Source organism: Micromys minutus, assembly GCF_963924665.1.
Source record: "Micromys minutus genome assembly, chromosome: 9".
NCBI classification, from domain to species: Eukaryota; Metazoa; Chordata; class Mammalia; order Rodentia; family Muridae; genus Micromys; species Micromys minutus.
Genome location: NC_137978.1, coordinates 49,509,615 through 49,532,382, shown reverse-complemented (window position 1 = coordinate 49,532,382; position 22,768 = coordinate 49,509,615). Strand labels below are relative to the sequence as shown.

Below are 22,768 nucleotides of genomic sequence, written 5' to 3'. Positions count from 1 at the left end.
AAATGGATTTCTATTGAACTGTATGTCAGCCTGATCTACACAGAGAGTTCCTGGCTCACTAGATAGTTCCAGGAACTAGACAGCGAGCTAATAGGGAGGGAGAGGAAGGGAGGGAGAGAGAGAGAGAGAGAGAGAGATTGTGTGTGTGTGTGTGTGTGTGTGTGTGTGTGTGAGAGAGAGAGAGAGAGAGAGAGAGAGAGAGAGAGAGAGAGAGAGAGAGAGAAGACTACAAGACACCAAATGTCCTCCTCTGGCTTCCTCCTCAACAACACACACACAAAACACACACAATAGATTAGATAGATAGATAGATAGATAGATAGATAGATAGATAGACAGAGGAAATAAATGTAGATAACTATGTAAACACACACAATAGATTAGATAGATAGAGGAAATAAATGTAAATAACTATGTAAACACACACAAAACACACACACAATAGATTAGATAGATAGATAGATAGAAAGAAAGGAAGAAAGAAAGAAAGAAAGAAAGAAAGAAAGAAAGAAAGAAAGAAAGAAAGACAGGAATAAATGTAAATAACTAACTAAATCTAACACCAGCCTTGGTGGTGCATGCCTTTAATCCCTGGATATGAGATTTGGAGGCAGGAGAATCAGGAGTTGAAGGTACATAGATCATCTGAGGTCAGCCTGGGGTACATGAGAACCTATCTCTAAAGTAATGTAAGGAAATTGGGAGAGAGAGAGGAGAGGCGGGAGGAGAAAGTAGGGGGTGGATAGAAGAGTCAGCTGGAGAGAGGAGGCAAGCTTTGCTGTGCTGTCGGCCCCGCCTTATCCACCACTCCGGAGAAAGGTGGCCGCTAGGGAAGAAAGCACATGCTTTGGCTCGGGAGGGGAGGATTCGCGTCCCTGCCACGCGTCCCCAGCCCTACAGTTTCCACGCTTGAACGGTACCACTAATCCCCGACGCCCGCCTCAAGCTCCACTGGCCCAGGTCCCACGTCAATTCCTCCCGGCCCCGCCCACTGGGTCGCGCGCGCATGCGCCGCGCAGGGGCGCCTTTTACGACGCTTCAGTCGCAGCGCTTGGCGGCCTGCGTGGAGCCGAGTGAGCTCCGGGTGAGCGGCGGTGCGGACAGAGTCGCAGGCGAACGGGCGAGCGGTGTCGCCATGTCGCACGGCCACAGCCACGGCGGGGGCGGCTGTCGCTGCGCCGCCGAACGCGAGGAGCCGCCTGAGCAGCGCGGCCTGGCCTACGGGCTGTACCTGCGCATCGACCTGGAGCGACTGCAGTGCCTCAACGAGAGCCGTGAGGGCAGCGGCCGCGGCGTCTTTAAGCCGTGGGAGGAGCGGACCGACCGCTCTAAGGTGGGCGGCTCGGGCGGGCCCGGAACCGCGGGGCCTCGTAGGGTAGACAGACAGGGAAACTGAGGCCCAGAGGAGCCAGGCTGGCGCTTTGCCTCCATTCCAAGGCGGCGAGGGCTGCTGCCTCTCCCTCTGACCAATGGTCCACATGGCTGTCCGATGGCCTCACTTGGCCTGGGGTCGCGATCCGTATTTCTAACCTGGAACCCAGACCCCTTTGAAAGCCATTTGAAAGTTCCCTAGGACACACACAAGCACTGGTCTTTGAGTTCGCAGCCCGGAAAACTCCCCATTAGAATCCTTCTTGAGGGGCGGTGGTGATTAGAACACTGAGACTCAGCAGCTCCAAGCTATTAGGACCTGGGCGGGGGTTGGTGGTACAGGTCAGTTTGCATTGCAACCCAATTTGTAGAACAGGGAGGCAAGATGCCCGAAATTGTGGGTTCTCAGCATTTGTTGCTTTCTCCCCATGCACCCAGTTTGTTGAAAGTGATGCAGATGAAGAGCTTCTGTTTAATATTCCGTAAGTATCACCTTGGCTCTTGCCTCAGGCAAACTAAGCTGTAGCCAGTTGTCTCTTCAGATGGCTTCACTGGTTATGTCAAGAGTGCACTTCTGTTTCTAGAAATGGGATGGATTCCTTTGGTGGGTTTGAGAAAGAAATTGTGTGTGTGTGTGTGTGTGTGTGTGAGAGAGAGAGAGAGAGAGAGAGAGAGAGAGACTGGAAACATGCATTTGTTGAATTAATAACTGAGGTAAATTTCTTGGAGGCATGAAATGTCAGGGTCTTTGAAAGGTGGCAGATGAGCGAACTGAGCTAAAAGAGGGAAGGGTCTTGTCGGGGTCACACGGCCGCTCCGGGTTCAATCCCAGGTAGACAACCTTCTTGTTGGAATTTTGGCAGATTTACGGGGAATGTGAAGCTCAAAGGCATCATCGTAATGGGAGAAGACGATGACTCACACCCCTCGGAGATGAGACTGTGAGTAGCAAGGGTTGAGGCCCTCGGGAAACTGCCTTTTTGCTTTTTCTGGTATATTTTATCCCAGGGGATAGGGAGATGGCTCAATGGGTTCAAGGGCTTGATGCATCAAGCGTGAAGATCAGAGTTCAAATCCCCAACACCCAGTTAAAAACCCTGGTGTGGCCACAGTGGAGAGAGTGGGATGGTTGGAGGTCAGTCTTAGTTTCAAGTTCCAAGAGAGACCCTGTCTCAAGGGAATAAGGAGAAGAGGGATAAAGGAGGACACTTGACAGCCACCTTTGACCTCTTTGTGCACATACCACGTGTGCGTGTACACACACACACACACACACACACACACACACACACATACACAGACTAAAAGAGTGGAGAGATAGCTCAGTGGTTAAGTACACTGGCTGCTTTTCCAGAGGACTCAGGTCCAATTCCTAGCACCCACATGATGGCTCTCAACCATCTCCTAATTCCATTTCCAGGAAATCTGACACCCTCTTGTCCACTGAGGGCACTGGATGCACAAATGAAGTACACAGACCTACATGCAAGCACCCATATACATAAAGTAATAAAAAGAAATGAAGGGACCAGAGAGATGGTGCAGTGACTAAGAGCACTTCATGTTCTTGCAGAGGACCAAGATTTGATTCCCAGCACACCTCAGGTGGCCCACAGCTGCCTGTAGCTCCAGTTCTAGGGGATCCAAAATCCTTTCCTGGTGTCCTTGGTCACTTGCATGCATGTGATACATACACATAAGCCTACACAGGCACACACATATACACATAATAAATCTTAAGAAAAAAAATCTGAGCCAGGTCCAGTGTTTATGCCTATAATCCGGCACTTAGAAGGCGAAGATAGGAGGACTGCTGAAAGGAAGGCTAGTTGGGGCCACATAGTGAGCTCCAGGCCACACTGAGCTACGGAATGACACCCTGTTAGAAGAAAACATTTGTACAAGTTTTAAAATAATAAAAATTTCAATTTGGGGCTAAGGTTGTGTAGCTTACTGATAGGGGACTTACCAAGTGTGAATTCCCAGGTCCAGTCCCTGTCTTTTGGCGAGGACCAAAGTTCATTCCCTGTACCCACATTGGATAGCTCACAGTCATCTGTAATTCTAGCTCCAAGCTATCAGACACCTTCTGCTGGCCTCCTTGGTTACACACAACCTGTGTGGTGTACACTCACACAGAAACACACATAAATAAAAATAAATCTTTAAAAGCATATCTCTGGGCTGGAGAGATGGCTCAGTGGTTAAGAGCGCTGACTGCTCTTCCAGAGGTCCTGAGTTCAAATCCCAGCAACCACATGGTGGCTCACAACCATCTGTAATGAGATCTGATGCCCTCTTCTGGTGCGTCTAAAGACAGCTACAGTGTACTTATATACCTAAATAAATAAAAATCTCTAAAAGCATATCTCTGTGTTGAATCATTTAAGGAAAGAGGATGTTCTGATAATTTTGATAGTTTTTGGATACTTTGTTACTGAGGCAGGTTGACTGGCTGGGGTCAAGCTGTTCTCTCCCTGCAGCTCTCTGGTTAAGAGTATGGTCTATGGAGCAAAGCAGTTCATTTTCACTCTGTATCCTTGCTAGTGGCTCCATGACTTCCAGACACTGTTTATATCTATTCTTTATTTTATGGATATGTGTGTATGCCTGAGACTGTGTAAACATGTATGTGTACCACAAATGTGCAGTAACCTGTAGAGGTCAGAAGAGGATTCTGGAACCTGAGTTACAGGTAGTTGTAAGCCACCATGTGGGGACTGAGAACCCACACTGGTTGTTCTTAACCTCTGAGACATAGTCGCTTAGTGTTTCTCTCCCTCTTCCCTTCCCCTCTCTTCCCCTCCATCCCTCCCTCTTTTCTCCCCCCTGTCTGTCTGTCTGTCTCTGTCTCTCTCTCTGTCTCTGTCTCTATCTCTGTCTCCCCCCACCCCCCGAACTCCTTTGTAGACCAGGCCTGCTTGGAACTCAGTGACCCTCTGCCTCCTGAGTACTGGGGATTGAAAGTGTGTGCCACTATGCTTGTCGGGAGATTTTTGTTTTGTTTTCTTTTTGAGACCAGGCTTCACACAACAAGTCTCTAACTTGCTATGTAGCTGAAGCTGACTTTGAACTCTTGATCCTCCTGTTTCCTCCTGTTGCTTAGGTGTACCTGAGAAGCTTTTCTTTCTTTTTTTTTTTTTTTTTAAGATTTATTTAATTTATGTGTATGTGTGCACAGTAACTGTCTTCAGACACATTAAGAAAGGCCATCGCAGATGGTTGTGAGCCACCATATGGTTGCTGGAATTGAACTCAGGACCTCTGGAAGAGCAGTCAGTGCTCTTAACCAATGAGCCATCTCTCCAGCCCCGTGAGAAGCTTTTCTTAAGGCTTTGCTTTGTTTTTCTCTAGAGGGGATTTTACTTTGTGGCACACACTGGTCTCAAACACATGGCTGTCTTCCTGGGCCAGCCTTCCACATGCTGACATTGGGTCACTATGCCTGGTGGTCAGTTGGTAGCCATAGTTGCTCTCCTGTACTGCAGGGTACTTGCTAGAGGGTGTTCCTTCTTCCTTTCTGCATCTTGTCCTAGTTAGCTTCTTCCTCTGTCCTCACACCACCTCTAGTGGTCGCTTCTCTGCTCCTGTGTCCATGAGGTCAACCTATTTTGCTTCTTGGTGTGTGAGAGCATGTAGCATTGTGTTGTGTGTAGCTTATTTCACTGAATGTAGTATCCTCTAGGCTTGTCTTCATTGCATCAAATGACAGATTTTATTCTTTTTATAACCGAATAGTTACCCATAGTGTACCTACGTCACTTTTTCTCTATCCATTCATCTGTTGATAGGACTGAGGTTGAGTCTGTTGGACTTGGTGACTAGCACCATAATCAGCAGCAGATGGCAGTAGGCGTGCAGATGTCTCTCTCGGACTCAGTTCCTTTCCTTGGGGTATTTACTGAGTAAGGGAATTGTTAAATCATACGGTATTTCTGGTTCCTGTTTGTTTGTTTGCTTTGTGATTTTCCATGACATCCCTAGTTTGCAGTTCTGCCTACAGTGTTTTGTGTCCCCTTTCTCTTCTTCCTCATTAGAATTTCTTTGTCTTTTTGGTAGCAACCATTCTAAGATGATAGGTAGCCATGGCTTAGATTTGCATTTTCTTGGTGAGTGACTGAACAGTTTTCATATTCCTGCTGGCTCTTTGACTAATTTCCTTATGGGGTTCTGAGACAGGGTCTTACAGTGTAACCCAGACTGACCTCAGCCTTGGGTCTTCTTGCTTCTGCCTCTTTGCTAGGATTTCAGGCATGCGTCATCACTGTCGGCTTGCATGTCTTTTGTGAAGTTTTCAGCTCCTTGACTGTCCTTTAATCAGATTATGTGCTTCAGTTGAGTTCCCTGTGTGCTTTGACACTATTTACCTGTCTTAGCTTTCCCGCACCTCTGTCATTCTGTAGATCGAGCCTGGGGTTTAACTACAGAGCTGCCCTGCCTCATAATGCTGCTCGTGAATGCTCACTGTCATTATCCTGCTGTGGAGCAAACCCTTGCCTTAAGTGACACACATTTTCCTGCGGTGAAGATACAACTCCCTTCCTTTGTGAGCGTGTCCATGAAATACCTTGACGTGACATGGCGTGGAGTGCTTCAGAACTTGTTAGTTGTTGGGTTTTTAAAAAATATGTCTTAACTTTCCAAAGCCTTTTATGAGTTTGTGGTCTTTTATGCACTCTTTTTGAAATGGAAACCCCCAGCTGTAGTACTTTAAGAAATATTGCTGGGCATGGTGGCATGGGCCTTTAATCTCATCACTTGAAGGCAGAGACAGGTGGCCAGCCTGGTGTACCCAGCAAGTTCTAGGACATCCAAAGCTACATAGTGAAAGACCCTATGTCCAAAGGGGTAGGAGGAGAAAAAGGAAAAAGAAGAAGAAAGGGGAAAGAAATATAATATGATGCGGTTCCGGTGGGTTTTGGATATAAAACCTGCTTGAGTGTTAAGCTGCCTGATCGTATCTCTTGACTGTGTTAATGTGTTTTGCCAAAGTATGCGTTTTCTACGAGTAAGCTGCTTTATTGCTTCATGTCTTGGTGCGGGCTGGATGTGCTGAGTTCGTTCTTTGATCAGTCCCTGCACGTGACCCCGGATCTCAAGCCACTTGAAGACACCCTGGACTGGGCTGCGGTTCCTAGCTTTTTCCTTGCTTCTCTCCATCTCCTTTTCTTTCTCTTCTTTCTTTCAAGGTGGGATTGTGCTCTGTTGCCCAGTACCCCGAATGAACTCTGTGCAAGTGGCTCCTGCTTCGGTCTCCCTGTAAGGCTGCTGGCTGCCACATTTCGCTTTGTAGTTGGCCTAAGGATGTTTATGTGTAAATACCAGGAGAGTGCCATTTTGATCCCAATTTTAAACTTTTGATGGAACTGGGGCTAGTCAAGCAGTCATCAGGGAGTTCTAAAACACTGAAAAATTTAATAATTTGTATTCTTTGACATTTCTTTTTTTCTCCCCTCAGGTACAAGAACATCCCACAGATGTCATTTGATGATACAGAAAGGGAGCCAGACCAGACCTTTAGTCTGAACCGAGATATTACAGGAGAATTAGAATATGCTACAAAGTAAGCATGGGCATGTGGCTTCCACTCTCTCCTCATTTCATTCTGGAGACAGGGTCTTGAACTCAGTCCCCTCTATCTGTCTTCCCAGAGTGCATCCTGCCTGTCCATGGCTCTTCTTCATTTGCAGGGAGCATGCAGCCTGTGAGCTTGCCTCTGTGTTTTGGCCAGTGTCCTGCTCTCTGAGCACTGGAAACCAGTTAAAACAGCAAAGGAAGCTTGATCCTTGGCGTGGGTGCTCTTGGCAAACATCAGTGCACAAATAGACTTGTTGACTTGGAAGTATCGGGTAATCCTGGGTGAACAGCTAGCCATTAGGAAAGGTATTTGCAGAATTCCTCTGCAAAGTAGACTTATGGTAGACTCAGTCACCTGTGCCTACCTGGTCCCTTTTTTAGTGAAGTCAACATAATAAACATGGCTTAGAACCCTGCGAGGCCACACACCCTCCCTCTTCCTTGACATTAGGACAATAGTCCTTTTTTTATTTTTTTAAAAGATTTATTTTACGTATGTGAGTACACTGTGGCTGTTTTCAGACACACCAGAAGAGGGCATTGGATCCCATTACAGATGGTTGTGAGACACCATGTGGTTGCTGGGAATTGAACTCAGAGTCTCTGAAAGAGCAGACCTTCCTTCCTTCCTTCCTCCCTCCCTCTCTCCCTCCCTCCCTCCCTTCCTTCCTTCCTTTCTTTCTTTCTTTCTTTCTTTCCTGGCTGGGCTGAAATTCACTTGTAGACCAGACTGATGTTAAACTTGTAATTGCCCTGCCTCTGCCTTCTGGGTATAGAGATGGCATATGCCACATGCCAGGTGTGTGGTTTATTTGTCTCTCTGTCCTTCCTGCCTCAGACAAGGTCGGACAGGTGCTTAGTACATGTTTACCTCGTTAATTGCTGCTCTAAAGGAAACTGGCAACGAAGGATCAGGTGTCCTGATATTTGCCTGCAAGTTGGGACTGAAGTGTTGTCCTCCCTAATGGCGAGATGCATTCGATATGGTAACCTGTGTCTTCTCTCCCTCTTCCTTTTCCATCCTCTAGAATTTCCCGGTTTTCAAATGTCTATCATCTTTCCATTCATATTTCAAAAAACTTTGGAGCAGATACCACAAAGATCTTTTATATTGGCCTGAGGGGAGAGTGGACTGAGGTAAGACATTGGTGCATGTGCGTCTCCACCATGCACAGGCATGCCGAGGGCAGGAGCAAACGAGGGGCTGGCTGCTCTGTCTGTTCATGTCCCTTTGTTTTTTGTTTGTTTTGTGACAGGCTGTCATTATATGGCTACAGGTGGCCTAGCACTTCTTCTGTAGACCAGTCTTGCCTGGCTCTCACCGGTCCACTGCCTCTGCTTCTTTAGATTTCATCATAACTTTCTTCAGTGGATAGACTATCAGTTTTATTTTTATTATTAATGTATTTTCTGTGTGTGTGTGCGTGTATGATTATATGTGTATTGAGGTATGTGTATGTACAGGGCTCTCATGCTTAGCACATAGGAAGCCATGGGTTCCACCCATCACATGTTCTTGACAATCTCTTGTTCTGGGCACCAGCTATAAGCTCCTTTGACACGTTCCTGTTCTTGCCTGGATTTTCTCAGCTGCTGAAAATCCTTGAGAGTGGACAGTGGTCTTTGCTGGCTTCTCAAGATTAAAGGCATCCATAGAGAGAGCTTTAGACAAGATGTAAGGCAGGGAACTTGATGTAGATCTGCTGTAGTGTGTATATGTTCTTTAATGACCACTGACCTCATCTACCTTTTCTTGTAGCTTCGCCGGCATGAGGTGACCATCTGCAACTATGAAGCGTCAGCCAACCCAGCAGACCACCGGGTGCATCAGGTCACCCCACAGACACATTTCATTTCTTAGGGCCAGCTGGGGCTCCCTCAGATGTGCTGTTAGTGAAGATGCGCGACCACCTGCTGGGAAGGACAGGATGCTCCAGCAAGAGTTGCCTGCCAGAGCCTTGGGCAGGCTTTGCCTTGGGGTTGCTGCAGGAACCTGGCCTGTGGAAACCGCCTCACGGGAGCGGTGTGGGTGCCAAGCGACAGTTTCTCTCTAAGGCACTGTAGAAACTGGGTCTTAGGCTGGGTGGCATCTGACAGTCATGAATAATGCTCACTTTTCTAGTCTGGCCCTGGGACCCCAAGTGTCTTCTTGCTTATGGCAGATTTCTTGTGTGGTTTGTCCTTTTTAAAAAAGGAAGCTTCCTCCACCTTAGGAATCCTTCTGAAACCCGAGTTCTGTGTTTGAATTAGCCATCAGGAGGGTCTCCAACTAGAAACACATCCCTGCTTGCTCCTCCTCCTGTCATCGCTCAGCATTTGTGTCAGGGTGCCTAGCTGGTGTCATATGTCACACACAAGTGTCCCACAATGGTGGTTGAAAAAGAATCTCCTGGTATGTGACTGCTTGGGGAAGGTCTTTCACACTGTCTAGCCAAATAGTTGGGAGAACATGGAGTCCTTTCTCTGTGTGGGTGACCTGTTTGGGGTAAGATTGAAACTTAGTAAAGATTCCCCTTGGGACCCCCTTGGTGTTTACTTGCTTCTAACTCGTGTTGTAAACTCAGTGCTGGAGTCTGGAGACCCTGCTCCTTCTGTTCATGGCTTTCATTCACGGTGACTAATGAGCTTCCTAATAAATCCTTAGCGACTTATGGTCTGTCTTTTCTTCTGTGCTCTCGGTAGTACTGTGAAACATCTCACTAGGAACTGAATTGAACTTGAATCTTGTTTTCTTTTGATCTAGGTAGATCATGACTGTTACTATTAAAGACTATTTCAATATCTCCAGGAAAGGTTCAGCCCAATTCTGTACAATATGGTAGAAACATTCCTACTTCTGTATTTTGTAGAAAGGATGCTGGGGTTAGAAACCTAGGTTCCATTTTTCATGAGGGGGAAGTAATTTGTGGAGTGATGTGTAAAAACGGCTGTGAGCTGGACAGATGGCTTGTTAATTAAGAGCACTTGCTGCTCTTCCAGAGGACCTGCATGGTAGCTCAGTAACTAACTTTAGTTCCAAGGGATCAGATACTCTCTCCTGGCCTCCGTTGACATTTCATTCACATGGAACACAGACATAACTTGCAGAAGAAACAACTGTATACATAAAATAATCTTAAACACAGAGATTCTGGAGGTACCACAGGAAGTAAGGGTGTAGATACTGAGAGCAGTTGCTTTGTGGTGAGCAGTGTACTTGGCAAGAATCCCAGCGACTAGAAGCATCTGAGACCCCGCTTCTCTCAGAAAGTAGGAAGAGTTGGTAAGAGATCAAGCAAGTGCTTGAGTCTGGCCCTGGAGAATTCTCTGAGAATACCTCATCCTTATCAGGAGCATATTGCCACTTTTTCCTGATCTTGAAAAATGGTCTTCAGCTTTTAAGCCATATTGGGAATCAAAGTTCTGAAATAGTAGAAGGTAGACAGTATTCAGTGCACTCAGACTCTCTCCAACCTGTTTTTCGGAAAATTCTCAAGACTAGAAGGGCGTGTGACCAGGGTGTCGTTCTGTGGGACAGCACATGCCTAGCATATGCATGGTCTGGTATTGGTTTCTAGCCAATTTGAGGGAAAAAAGCCTCAAAACAGCCATGGAGATGGCTCTGTGGGCTCTGCTCAAGCCTGAAAGTTGGAGTTGGGATTCCCAGAATCCGGCTGAAAAGCAACAGCACACAGTATATGTTTATAATCCCAGTGAAGCTGGAAAGATAGCTCAGTGGTTAAGAGCACTCTGCTTTTTCAAAGGTCCTGAATTCAATTCCCAGCACCCACATGGCAACCTATGCCTGTTTGATGCTGTCTTCTGGTGTGCAGATACAGAGACAAAGTACCCAATACATTAATAAATAAATTTTGTAATCCCAATGAGCTAGGCAGAAACAGGACATTTCCCTCAAAGCACTTCTGCCAGCTTGACTGGAGTATACGATATAACTGCAAACCAGACACTGCCTCAATAACTACGTGCTGGGCGTGGTGGTCCACGCCTTTATTTCCAGTCCTTGAGGGGCAGAGGCAGATACATCTCTGTTAGCCAAAGGTCAGTCTGGTCTACATTAGCAAGTTCTGAGGACTAAAATGTTGAGTTTGTTCTCTGACGTGATCAAAACATGAATGCATATGAGTCACAAAACACCCGACACATCAAAGTACTAGCCCATGCATTCCACTAATAGATGCTCACAGGTAGCTCCTGGAACTGAGTATGTAGATTTGAGGCATCACTTGCCAAAGTGCTACAGTGGCTCATGTTCAGAGAATACAGGGAGAGCTGTATTTCATCCACAGACCAATCTAGCAGGATTCTCCAGGCACTGTATTGCTTTCTTCTTGCTTTATCCCCTTTCTTTTGTGATACTGGCTTCTCAGTCTTTGGCTTGCTGTGGTCCTTTGATCCACATATTTTAAGCACCATCCCCATGACCTGAATACAAGAACAAGTTGCTTCCCCATCTGGAGGAAGTGTTTTTATTGATTGTCCAAGCCTGTGTTGCTTTGGGTTCACAGGGGGAAAGAAAAGCAAAACCAAAAACTAGTAGTTAAGCCTGAAGAATGAGTCCGCCACAGCTGAGGGACCCCTGTGACTCATTTCCTGTTTTCAGATCCCTAAAGGCTCAGATTCTCCTTCAATTCAGCTTGTCTCTCAGCCTGGACTCCAAGCCCAATTTCCACTTTACCAGTGTGACTCAGTGGTGACCAGATGAAGCCCTTTTCTTCTTTGCTCACAGCTGGTGGCATTTTGTGCAACTTGCAAAGCATCACTTGTCAAGGACAGTGTCAAGCCAGCCCTGCCAGTGTATCAGTACCCTGATACGGCCTACGTACTTTCCCAGGGTCCTTCTTCAAGTGGGTAAGGCCTCACACTGTGATTTCACAGTGTTCAAAGCAAGTTTACGTGGCCTCATTGGAGCTTAACAGCAACGTTATGAAATAGCAGGTGGTTATTATCATTTTATAGCCGAGGAAGCCCGTCAGGAAAGGCAGATTACAGTGTAATCTTGAGGTTGCTATTTATTTACTTCCTTTCCCCAAGCCTTAGTTTCCTCATCTTTAAAGATAAGAGAGGAGGACGGGGTGCTGGAAGGTCTTTTCAGGTCAGAGTGTATAATGCTATCCTTGATGTCGCAGAACTGGAATCATCTTGAAAAACAGTATGGAGGGCGAACAAGAAGAAAGATGAACGAGGAGAAAGAGCTAAAGTACAACACGAGGCGTGTAGCTAAAAGCATTCACCAGTTTTGTGAGGGAAGCCAATCTCTGAGATGTTATAGTGTTCCACTTAAGTAACCATTTTACTACATATGCATACGATACTGCGGGCTGGAAACATAAGCAGTAAAATGTATCTTAATAAAACAAGACAGTGGTGAACATCCAAGTCCACACCTGGAAGTGTGCCCGGCCCCATGGGAATCGAAAGATGGCTAACTTTATGCTAAAGAATACTGAGAAACCCAGCTCCTCCAGGACGGAGGTCCACCAGATGGTAGGACATCTGGCAATCCCATGTCACATCCAGACACTGTAGGTGGTAGTGTCGCATCACAGGGAGTGGTCCCACTGTGGGCAACATGGCAGCTTCTACCCTAGAAAGCTGGACTCGCTTCCGGGTTCCGTACTGCTGGCCGGGCTACTTCCGGCAGCAGGATGGCTGGGTTCCCGGGACTCGAACGGAAGTTCCGGCGGGGGCGGCCGAGGGGGAAGAGTGTGTGTCTGTGCGGGAGAAAGGGGAGAATCGCCCGAACGGTCTCGGAAGCCCCTGGGAGTGAGGTACCCAGACGATCGCGCAGCGAGGCGGCGAGGGTCCTGGGGCGGTGGTGGGGAGTGGCCGAAGGGCGCTGTCCTGTCCTGGGACGGCCGGGCCAGGGGCTGCGCGCGTGGCGGGAGAGCGGCTGCGCGCTGGGCAGTGGGAGACCCCATTGTGGGGCGGAGGCTTCCCAGGGTCATTGCCCCTTTGTGGATAGGTGCGAGCAGTGGGGCAGGGCAGCAAATGCCACTGTAGGGATGTAATGACCCTGGGTCAGAACCCAAGTTCCCACTGTGGAGATTAAGGAGACGACGGGTCATCCTTTGGAGAGTGGGAGCCGGGTGGGGGTGGGAGTCCCCAGAGCCTAGGAGGAAGGGAACCTAGCTAAGAGTGTCAGGTGCATTCCCTGTGGGAAGAGGAACCCCAGAGTCAGAGGTGTGGAAAGATGCTGTGTGATCATCCTGCTGTGAGGAGGGGCAGTCCGGGTCAGAGCTGGAAGATGGGAGCCTGCGGGAGGGCGGGGCGCCCTTAAGACACTTCAGAGGCAGGTAGAGAAAGCTTCCGGGAGTTTAGAGGATGCTAAGGATGGGGAGGGGCCAGGCAGCCTGATATTCTTTTGTGTTGGGAGTCCCAACACCTGTTCATTTGGGGACCCGTCTGGATTCAGTGACAGAGCAACAGCAGGTTAGCCCTGTGGAAGTGGGACGGCTTGGAGCACCAGTTTGTGGTAGAAGGTGGCAGAAGGGAGTTGTTAGGCTCTCATGGGACATGGGTGGCTTCCAGAGGCCCTGGGAATTTCTTACTGAGTCAGACTGCTGGGAAGACTGGATAGGGGTTGGATAGGAGAAAGGAGAGGAAGATGGAGAAGATGGGATGTGTGTGGGGCTGAAAGCCTGTTTTTAGCGATTTTCCTCCATCTCTCTATAGAGGCAGGACTTAGGGAAGAGGGGTTCCAGAAAGGGGATCCCTGGATCCTTAGAAAGATGCAGACTCAGAGACTTATAGGGGGAAGGCTGCAGGAAATACCCTGACTTACCTTAGCCTCCACCTTCTACACTTTCAACCCCTAAACCTTGTGCCAGCCTGCGAGCCATGCTTTGACTTTGAGGTTGGTTCAGAAACCAGGCTTGCCAGTTCAAGACCAAGAGGATGACTACCCTGCTTCTCAGCTTTGGGAGGGAGCTGATCCTTTTCTTTCTTTTTAAAAAAATTATTTAGTTTTATGCACATTGGTGTTTGTTGTGTGCATGTATGCCTTTATGAGGGTGTCAGATCCCTTGGAACAGGAGTTACAGACAATTGTGAGCTGCCGTGTGGTTGCTGGGAATTGAACCCAGGTCCTCTGGAAGAGCAGCTAGTGCTCTTAACCGCTGAGCTATCTCTGGTTCCCTGGGGCTAACTTTCTACCCCTCTGCCTGAGATTTCTTTCTGCCTTTATTTTGTCTGCTCAGAATCAAACCCCTGGTACATCACTAGGCGTATGGCCTGGGCGGGCTTCTTAAACCAGGAGGCTTTACTCCTCTGACTTTGCTTTTGACCTACCACCTTCTCTTGTGCAGGCCCAGCCTGCAGGAAGCCCTGCAGTGTATGTGTGGTAACACCATGTCTGTGCCCCTGCTCACCGACGCAGCCACCGTGTCCGGAGCTGAGCGGGAAACGGCCGCGGTAAGGGCACAGCAAGTGGTGGGTGGCCACAGGCTGTACGCAGCGTGGGAAACATGGAGGTGGCTGTATTCGAAGGGCACAGCCTGAAGCTGGGGGGGGGGTAAAAATCTGTTGGCTCCCACCTGGGTTCCCCCAAGTCTGAGGGGCTGCGGGGCAGGGGAGATGAAGGTCTAAAGGAGGACTTTCCCATCCCATTTCTGACTTTCCCCCCCACCAGGTTATTTTTTTACACGGACTTGGAGACACAGGGTGAGTGAGCCAAGGGGCGGGTGTTTCTTCTTCAGGCAGGGCTGGAGGACTATTGTCCTACACCATCAACTCTTCCTGCTTCCCACAGGCACAGCTGGGCTGACGCCCTCTCTACCATCCGGCTCCCTCATGTCAAGTACATCTGTCCCCATGCGTGAGTGTCACCCCAGCCATAGAGGGGTATCGGGGTGTCCTCCAGTCCTAGGCCTGTTCTCTTCATCTGCTGCCTCCTGGGGCTTGGGCTCAGAGGAATCTGCCTGTGTCAGCCTCAGCTCTAGGAACCCTAGGAATGGGCTCCAGCTCCACTTTTCACACCTAAGGCTTTCCAGACCCAAGACCTCCTAAAAAGAGCCTTCCTTCCCCAAGTACTCACCCGGAGCTGGACCCCGTCAGCCTTGGTCTCTGCCTCTCCATCGTTACCACTGATGCCCCAACCACAGCCTCCAGCCCCACGTGGCAGGTTGCCTGGCAACACTTGAAACACAGGGCCTGCCTGCTGGGAGGGGCCCCCAAGGGCAGATCTGCCCAGTCCCGGGCTCTCTGCTTTATCTCTCCTGAGACCTTTCGGCCTTCCCTTCCCCAGGCCCAGGATCCCTGTGACACTCAACATGAAGATGGTGATGCCCTCCTGGTGAGTTTGGGGACAAGATGGAAACTAGAGGAGCTGCAGGGGCTAGCGAGAGCTCCCAGCAACTCCTGCTTCTGCTTGCCCAGGTTTGACCTGATGGGGCTAAGTCCGGATGCCCCAGAGGACGAAGCTGGCATCAAGAAGGCCGCAGAGAACAGTAAGGCCCCAGCCCTCCCACAGCATCCCCTCCCCCTCCCCCTTCCTAAAGCACTGGGCAGCGCCCACCTGCTCCCTCTGAGCTTCCAGCGATCTCCTTCACCCCGTCATACTCCCCCCAACCCCCAGTCAAGGCTTTGATCGAACATGAGATGAAGAACGGGATCCCTGCCAACCGAATCGTCCTGGGTGGCTTTTCTCAGGTGAGGAGCCTATGAGGGGGAGGGGAGGTGTGTGTGTGCGCACGCGCACGCTCAAGCCCTTCTTTCCTGACCTGTCATTCTCTTCTCCCAGGGTGGGGCCCTGTCCCTCTACACAGCGCTTACCTGTCCCCACCCTCTGGCTGGCATCGTGGCATTGAGTTGCTGGCTGCCTCTGCACCGGAACTTCCCCCAAGTGAGTATCCTCCCCAGACCCCTCCTCTTTCTCCCAAGGGTCCCAGTGGCTTGGGCACCATGCTGCACATCGCACTGACCCTGCCCTGGAAATTCTGTCTGGCCCACAGGCAGCCAATGGCAGTGCTAAGGACCTGGCCATCCTTCAGTGCCACGGGGAGCTGGACCCCATGGTACCTGTTCGGTTTGGGGCCCTGACAGCTGAGAAGCTCCGTTCTGTTGTCACACCTGCCCGGGTCCAGTTTAAGACGTACCCAGGTGTCATGCATAGCTCCTGTCCTCAGGTCAGTGGGGATAGCCCTGCTCCTGTGTCCCCCCCCCTCCCTCCGCCAGGAAACCTCACAATCTCCCTCACCCCAGGAGATGGCGGCTGTAAAGGAATTTCTGGAGAAACTTCTACCTCCGGTCTAACTAGTCGCTGGCTCCCATTGTGGTCCCCCAGCTCACAGGGACCCAGCAAGCAAGCACCGCATCATCTTGGATCTGAGCCGGTCGAGCCCCTGTCCCTTCTCTTCCCACCCTATCCTCTTCCCACAGGCCTCTGGGGCAGGTCGCTGAGGCTGGCCAGGCCTTCCTGCTGGCCTCGGCCATCTGGAAGTCAGCAGCAGGGGTGGGCTGCTCTCTTATCCCACTTCCCCAGAGGCGGGCCCCAGCAGCAGTATTGGAGGGGCTGTAGGCAGCGGGAGAAAGGGGCCCAGCTGCTGACCCGCTCACTCAGGACCTCACCCACTAGCCCCGCTTTGGGCCCCCTCCTGTGACCTCAGGGTTTGGCCCGTGGGGCCCTCATGGGCCCCCTTCCCCGTGATTCTGCCCGGATAATCGTCTCTCCTGCCTCACTGCGCTGCTTCTCACGAATGTGTCCATGGCCTGGGGCCCTGCTGCTGTGGGCTGCCTGCTCCTGGGCAGGCTGGTCAGTGAGGAGGTAGAGTCCCTCAGGGGCCTCCCCTCAGCCCCTTTCCCCAGAGGGGCTGGGCCCTGCCTCCCCATGGCCCTTCCTTGCAGGCCTGGAGCCTGCAGGGCTGGATTGAGGTTCAAGGGCCCCTAACTCCCTGCTGTCTCACCCCCACTATGTTCCCCCTTAGGGCCAGGGAGGTGGTGGGGGAGGAGTTGTGTCTTGTCTTCTGTCTTCATGTGGTTTTGGGTGTTTTTCTTGTTTTGTCCTAGATTCTGAAAAAATTAAAGAAATTGCTTCAACTCTCAGGGCTGCCTTATGTAGTACCGAGTTACCATCTGTGAGAATCTGCCTCTTGATAAGAAAACACTTTTATTTTAAATACTTTGGAAAGCTCAATCACAGCAGTATAAATTAGTGCCTGGGGGAGGCTGTGGTCCCAGACCTTCTGGTTTCCCCAAGGCTCTGGGGATCACACGAGCTGCTGGACTCTCGGGAAGACAGGCTGGAGAGACCCAGACTCCTTTCTGGTCAGTGGAACCAGAGGTCTCCTGCCTGGAGGGCGGAGCAGACAGCTGGCATTTGAGGTAGGGTGGCCTCAGCTTGGCCCCAGAGCGTGAGGGTACAGAGTCCTGTGGAGGCTGGAAAGCAGGCAGCTGCTCTATTCTTTCCTGGTCCGTGGTAAGGAGGTCCTCAGGCCTGCGCCCCAAAGCCTGAAGGGTTCTGCTTCTGCCAGCGCCACAGATCCTCACCTGTGCAGACATGGATGGTCAGGGCTGGCCTGAGGACAGCCAACCAGTTGCCCTCACAGCCAGTTCCGCCCTCTTCTGGGTTCAGCAGACACTCACACATCCTGTCCAGCCCCAAGGCTGCCGTCCAGCCCAGCTCCTCGTGGGCCAGGCTGGGGTTGGCATAACAGGCTGCCACATCACCTTCGCGCCGTGCCACCACCTTGTACGGGATCTGCAAGGGAGGAAGTGCGTACTTAGGCCTTGGGCCTCTGGATCCACAAATGAGCACTGAGGTGCAGAGGTGGCTGGAGATGGCTGTGCTGGGGTACTTACTGTGGGGTGGGGCCTACCTTCTTCCCTGAGGCCTTCTCCATGGCTTGGACCATCTGCAGGACGGAGTAGCCTGTGCCTGTGCCCAGGTTGTAGATCTGCCCAAGAGAAAGGGATGCTGAATAGAGTCTACCGTTCACCCCGTGTGCTCACTCCGCCCTGGACTCCAACAGTTTCCTCCCTGGCTCCTTGCTGGGCTCCCTACCCGGCAACCACATTGCTCCTTCAGCTTCTTTAGGGCTGCGATATGGCCCTTCGCCAGATCCACCACATGGATGTAATCCCTCACACCTGCGGAGGACGTGCTCACGTGGGACGTTTGCCTCTCGCCCTCCACTCCCGTCTCCCTCCTTGCCCTGACTCCTAGGCTCACCTGTCCCATCCTCCGTCGCATAGTCATCACCAAAGACATTTAGGGCCTCTCGTCGCCCGATTGCAACCTAGAGCCGAGGTCAGGTCAACATCAAGGGCCTGGCATCAATGGTAATCCCAGACAACGCTCCCCCCAGAGTGATTCCCCCCTACCTGGGAGACATAGGGCATGAGGTTGTTGGGGATCCCCTGAGGATCTTCGCCGATTCGGCCAGAGGCATGGGCGCCTATGGGGTTGAAGTACCGGAGCAGCACAGCATTCCAGGCCTGTGGTACAGGTCAGAGGGTGGGACTGGGGCACACGGAGTGAGCCCCAACTCAGCCCACAGCCGTCCACCTCTCCATGTGTGCTCTGTGTTCTAAACCAGTGGGCAACGGATGGTGCCTGCGTACTAGCTGCTGAGATCTTGGCAGAATGCTGCCACTTCTCAGCCTCTGTCTCCCTGTGAGAGAGCCCAGGCTCAAGGAGGCCAGTGACCAGAGTAAAGGGTGGGGTGAGGGGTCCTCACCGTGTCTGCCCGGCACAGGTCCCGGATCATCTCCTCAATGAAGAACTTGGACTTGCCGTAGGGGTTGGTACAGCCCCCGGTGGGGTGGGCCTCATCCAGAGGCAGGTACTGGGGGTTTCCATACACGGTGGCTGAGCTGCTGAACACCAGATTCTTCACCCCGTGGGCCCTCATGATCTGGCCGTGGAGGGGAGGGTCAGTGGCCTGTGCCTCACGGGTAAGTCACACTTGTTACCCCAACCTATGAGGGTGGGGCTGAGGCGATGGGTATCAGTTACACAGAGAGAAACAGGCTGGGGGGGTAAAGAAAGGCACGTGTCCGAGATAGTACAGCTTGGGTCCTCTCTGATTCTCCCACGCAGGCCCTTACTGTGGCCAGCATGCTAGACAACCTGGGGCCCAGCTGGGGTCTCTGTCCCCTTCCTCTTACCTCCAGAAGCTGGATGGTCCCTGTTAAGTTAACCCTGTAGTAATCCAGAGGCTTCTGCACTGACTCGCCCACAGCCTTGAGCCCAGCAAAGTGGATGACAGACTTAAAGCTATGCTGTGGGGGTAAAGCTAGGGTCAGAGGACACTGTGCAGGACTTGGCAATGCTACTCCTACTTGCCAAGCTATGTAGACCAGGCTGGCCCCAAACTCACAAAGATCTGCCTAACTCTGCCTCCCAAATGCTGGGTTTAAAGGCCCGCTCCAAATACCCAGCTAAGTACCTACTTTTTTTTTTTTTTTTTAAAGATTTATTTATTTTATGTATGTGAGTACACTGTAGCTATCTTCAGACACACCAGAACAGGGCATCAGATCCCATTACAGATGGCTGTGAGCCACCATATGGTTGCTGGGATTTGAACTCAGGACCTCTGGAAGAGCAGTCAGTGCTCCTCACTGCCATCTCTCCAGCCCCAGCACCTACCTTCTTAAAGAGGTGCTGTAGGGCAGCCTGGTCCAAGATGTCCATCTCCTCAAACTCCACAGAGTGGCCTGTCAACTCCTGGACCCGGCGCAGGCTCTCAGGCATGGAGTCTTCTCCTGGTGGGGCACGCAGAAGCGTTCAACATTAGAAAATGAGGTCCTGCATCCAAACCCCTCCGGGAACTGCTCACCGATTTGCATCTAGTTTCGCTCACCACGAATGGCATTATGGAAGTTGTCGATGACCACAGGTGAGTAGCCTGCCTCCAGCAGCTCCAGGACTGTGTGGCTGCCGATGTAGCCAGCCCCACCTGTGACCAGCACCTTCTCCATGGCACCTGTTGTTTAGAAGACAAGAATTAGGACACACACCATGTATTTGGAGGGCCCAAGGAAGTGATTTAAACGTCTGCCACTAGTATATGTAGGAATCAGACACACCATGTTGTCTAGTTCCTGTTGACACAGGATGGGAAGATGGGACTTTTGAAGACACACCCTTCCTGCCTTCATGTCTGGAGAATGGACAGTCTCAGGCAGAACGCAGCTTCAGGGTGGGAGGCTAGGGTTCAAGAAAGGGGGCCCTGTTCTGTAAACTGAGGTCTTTTCCCAGGAGGAAAAAGGGTTCCTGGGTTTGATGAGTAATACCTAGTGCTCCAACAACCCCCTGCAAGGTCAGTTGGGAGGAAGCAGTAAAAATACCACAGGGCAGTAAGGGTGGGGTCCTTAGCCAGGAAGGCTGTGCCTAGCTCTGAGGCTGCAATAACAGCAGCCCTGGAGTGGGTAGGGCTTCACCCTACCCAGGGGCAGCCAATAGCTCAGCTTTGGCCCTGCTGGGTCACTCCTGGCTTGGAGCAACAGATCCCGCCCAACTAGGGCAGCACCAAGTGAGCCGGTGTCGACGTGGATTTGGCTCGATATCCGTTGCCAGGTGTGCATCCCCACCCTGAGCAAACTGCTGGGCGGACAGAAAGGAAACCTACACACTGAGGCCTTTCATTCTCACACCCTGGCTCGCTGCCGTCTTCCTCCAAGCCGCCTCAAGTTTCTGCTGGGGGTTATTCTGCCGCAACCCACTGGACTGGGCGTCCAGCGCGTACCCGCACTTGTGCGTTATTTTCCCAACATCTGGATGAGGCAGGTGTTTCTACTAGCACTTGGTACTAGGGTCAGACCCCGGAGGCAGTCGGTTCTCAGGAAGAACCGCCTGAGTGGGATCCCCCAGACTATGTCCCCCGCTACTCCCTGCGGTTCCCGTACTGCGCGAGAACGCGGTGAAGCGGTCGCTGAGGGGGCCCTGGAGGCAGAAAGGCTGCTCTGAGGTCGCTCCGTTAGGGAATGACCTTGGTCAGAGGTCCCCGCCTCAGTTTTCCTGGTCTGTACAAGGGAGGAGAACGGGTGCTGGGTCTCCACAGCCCGGGCGAGGCGGAGCTTAGCTCTGGACTTCGGTTCTGGGCTGGGAGCGGGGAGCCGGGCCCCGGAATGAATGGGCTCGGATGGCCCCCGCTACGGCAGCGGAAAGCGCGAGCAGAAGGAGTGGGCCTTGCCCTGTCCCGAACACGAACCGACCCTCTTGGAACTTTCTCGCTCCCCACCAACCACTGGCCCTTCGGAGCTTCACTAAACCCTTCATTCTACCAGCCGAACCTGCAGAGGATCCAGCGCTGACTCCAGGCGCCGCCTCCCGCGGCCAGCGCAGCGGCCCCTTTAAACCTGACAGCCCAGCCTGACTCCGCCCCCTCCACGCCTTCCAGGAAACGAGTGTCCTGGATTACCGACTGTACGGCGGCCCCGGAGGGACAAAAGGTCTGCACAGGCTTTAGGCGACTGCGCAATGCGTTTCCATTGAGAGCGGAAATGGAAATGAGGGGTACGGACACCATCCGGTGACCGACGGGGCTGCGAAGGAGAAACAGGGTCAGGACGAGGGCCTTTCTAGTGCTCATCCCTGACAGCTGCGTCCCTCTACTTTGAACCACTGTTTCCCCGCAGTGTCAAGCCCGTTGTCGGGATGCTGCAATTGGAGGGCATAGCTGGCCCGGGCTGCGACTTGGATCCAAGTCCATATGGGAACAAACCGAGGATGGGGAAGGAACCTTTAAATTCACGTTAGCAATTGCCATGCCCATCGCTGAGCCGCCTCCTCCCTCCCCCAAAGGTGTGTGAGTGCACCTACCACGGTATAGCAACTCAAGACAGTTTTGTCGCGGTTTAAAACACAAAGCGCAGCTGAAAGATGGCTCAGATCACTTGCTGTTTCTGCAGAGGACCTGAGTCCTGTTTCCATCACCCACATACCGCCTGTCAGTCCATGGTATATACCTTACATGTCTGGCATTCCCTCACAAATTCGTAAATAACAATCAGTCTTTCCTGGTCGCACAGGCCTTCAAGCCCAGCAGGTGGGAGGCAGAAGCAGACGGATTTCAGTGAGTTTCAAGGGCAGCCTGCTCTACACAGTGGGTTCCAGGCCAGCCACAGATAATGAAGTCAGTTAAGGGCACTTACTATTGCTCTTCACAACCAACAGGGGATTTGCTCCCGCAGTCATCCACACACTTTTTTTTGGTTTAGTTTGGTTTCGTTTTGGTTTTTTTGAGACGGGGGTTTCTTTGTGAAGCCCTGGCTCTTCTGGAACTCACTCTGTAGAACAGGCTGACTTTGAACTCAGATCCACCTGCGGTCTGCCTCCTGAGTGCTAGGATTAAAGGCAAGTGTCATCTCCCCCCCCCATTTCCCCACCTCCAGCATATTTTTTTTTAAGTGGGGGAGAAGGCAGAACAGTTAAAGAGCTGGTGCTCCTTTTGCACCTGACCTGCACGACTCCCAATTATATAGACAGCACCAGGTGATCCCACACCCTCTTCTGGATGCCTCATCCCCTGTATTTGCACATGCACACACAGACATGCATACATATGCATGTGTATGCATAATTAAAAATAATTCTTGATTTTTAAAGCCGGTATGGCACACACCTTTAATTCCAGTAGTCAGGAGCCAGAGGCAGGCAGATCTCCAAGTTTGAGGGCAACCTGGATTTCAGAGTTTCAGGACAGCCAGGGCTATACAGAGGACCCCTCAAAAAATAAAATTAATGTCAAGCTGACCATTGTCTAAGTTTGTTATCTTAGCACTCTGGAAGCAGAGACAGATGGATCCCTAGGGCTCCACTGGCCAGCCAGCCTAGACTCCTTAGATAGTTCCAGACCAATAAGAGATCCTAAGAGACCCA

General features: G+C 51.2%; 3 protein-coding genes across 4 annotated transcripts; 2 read left to right on the top strand and 1 right to left on the bottom strand.

The window, feature by feature from the left end:
- Window positions 1–1,054: 1,054 nt before the first annotated feature.
- On the top strand, window positions 1,055–9,590 carry PITHD1 (PITH domain containing 1). The gene is made up of 6 exons (XM_080921971.1): window positions 1,055–1,333; window positions 1,810–1,853; window positions 2,235–2,312; window positions 6,830–6,934; window positions 7,977–8,085; window positions 8,708–9,590. The coding sequence occupies exons 1-6, from the start codon at window positions 1,136–1,138 to the stop codon at window positions 8,807–8,809; spliced, it is 636 nt and encodes a 211-aa protein (XP_080778097.1). The 5' UTR covers window positions 1,055–1,135; the 3' UTR covers window positions 8,810–9,590.
- A 3,044-nt stretch (window positions 9,591–12,634) lies between these two features.
- LYPLA2 (lysophospholipase 2) lies at window positions 12,635–16,986 on the top strand. The gene is made up of 10 exons (XM_080921893.1): window positions 12,635–12,716; window positions 14,253–14,358; window positions 14,576–14,607; window positions 14,696–14,761; window positions 15,191–15,238; window positions 15,322–15,392; window positions 15,521–15,594; window positions 15,686–15,787; window positions 15,897–16,070; window positions 16,147–16,986. The coding sequence occupies exons 2-10, from the start codon at window positions 14,281–14,283 to the stop codon at window positions 16,195–16,197; spliced, it is 696 nt and encodes a 231-aa protein (XP_080778019.1). The 5' UTR covers window positions 12,635–12,716; window positions 14,253–14,280; the 3' UTR covers window positions 16,198–16,986.
- A 127-nt stretch (window positions 16,987–17,113) lies between these two features.
- GALE (UDP-galactose-4-epimerase) lies at window positions 17,114–21,226 on the bottom strand. 2 transcript variants are annotated; one of them, XM_080921025.1, is made up of 11 exons: window positions 21,181–21,226; window positions 19,749–19,871; window positions 19,535–19,650; window positions 19,051–19,164; window positions 18,621–18,797; window positions 18,265–18,378; window positions 18,113–18,179; window positions 17,945–18,030; window positions 17,760–17,837; window positions 17,527–17,641; window positions 17,114–17,430 (listed from the first exon to the last, which is right to left on the bottom strand). In XM_080921025.1, exons 2-11 carry the CDS (start codon window positions 19,864–19,866, stop codon window positions 17,372–17,374), a joined length of 1,044 nt encoding a protein of 347 aa, XP_080777151.1. In that variant the 5' UTR covers window positions 19,867–19,871; window positions 21,181–21,226; the 3' UTR covers window positions 17,114–17,371. The 2 variants fall into 2 exon arrangements, with proteins under 2 accessions (XP_080777151.1, XP_080777152.1); XM_080921026.1 differs by lacking the exon at window positions 19,051–19,164.
- Between the last annotated feature and the right edge of the window lie 1,542 nt (window positions 21,227–22,768).

Coding starts and splice junctions, on each gene's coding strand:
- PITHD1 (XM_080921971.1), top strand. CDS start 1,136: ATGTCGCACGGCCACAGCCACGGCGGGGGCGGCTGTCGCTGCGCCGCC. Junction 1,854..2,234: donor GAGCTTCTGTTTAATATTCC/GTAAGTATCACC, acceptor GAATTTTGGCAG/ATTTACGGGGAATGTGAAGC. Junction 2,313..6,829: donor CACCCCTCGGAGATGAGACT/GTGAGTAGCAAG, acceptor TTCTCCCCTCAG/GTACAAGAACATCCCACAGA.
- LYPLA2 (XM_080921893.1), top strand. CDS start 14,281: ATGTGTGGTAACACCATGTCTGTGCCCCTGCTCACCGACGCAGCCACC. Junction 14,359..14,575: donor CTGAGCGGGAAACGGCCGCG/GTAAGGGCACAG, acceptor CCCCCCCACCAG/GTTATTTTTTTACACGGACT. Junction 14,762..15,190: donor AAGTACATCTGTCCCCATGC/GTGAGTGTCACC, acceptor TCCCTTCCCCAG/GCCCAGGATCCCTGTGACAC.
- GALE (XM_080921025.1), bottom strand. CDS start 19,866: ATGGAGAAGGTGCTGGTCACAGGTGGGGCTGGCTACATCGGCAGCCAC. Junction 18,379..18,620: donor ACCTGTGCCGGGCAGACACG/GTGAGGACCCCT, acceptor CCTGTACCACAG/GCCTGGAATGCTGTGCTGCT. Junction 18,180..18,264: donor TCATGCCCTATGTCTCCCAG/GTAGGGGGGAAT, acceptor CCTCGGCTCTAG/GTTGCAATCGGGCGACGAGA.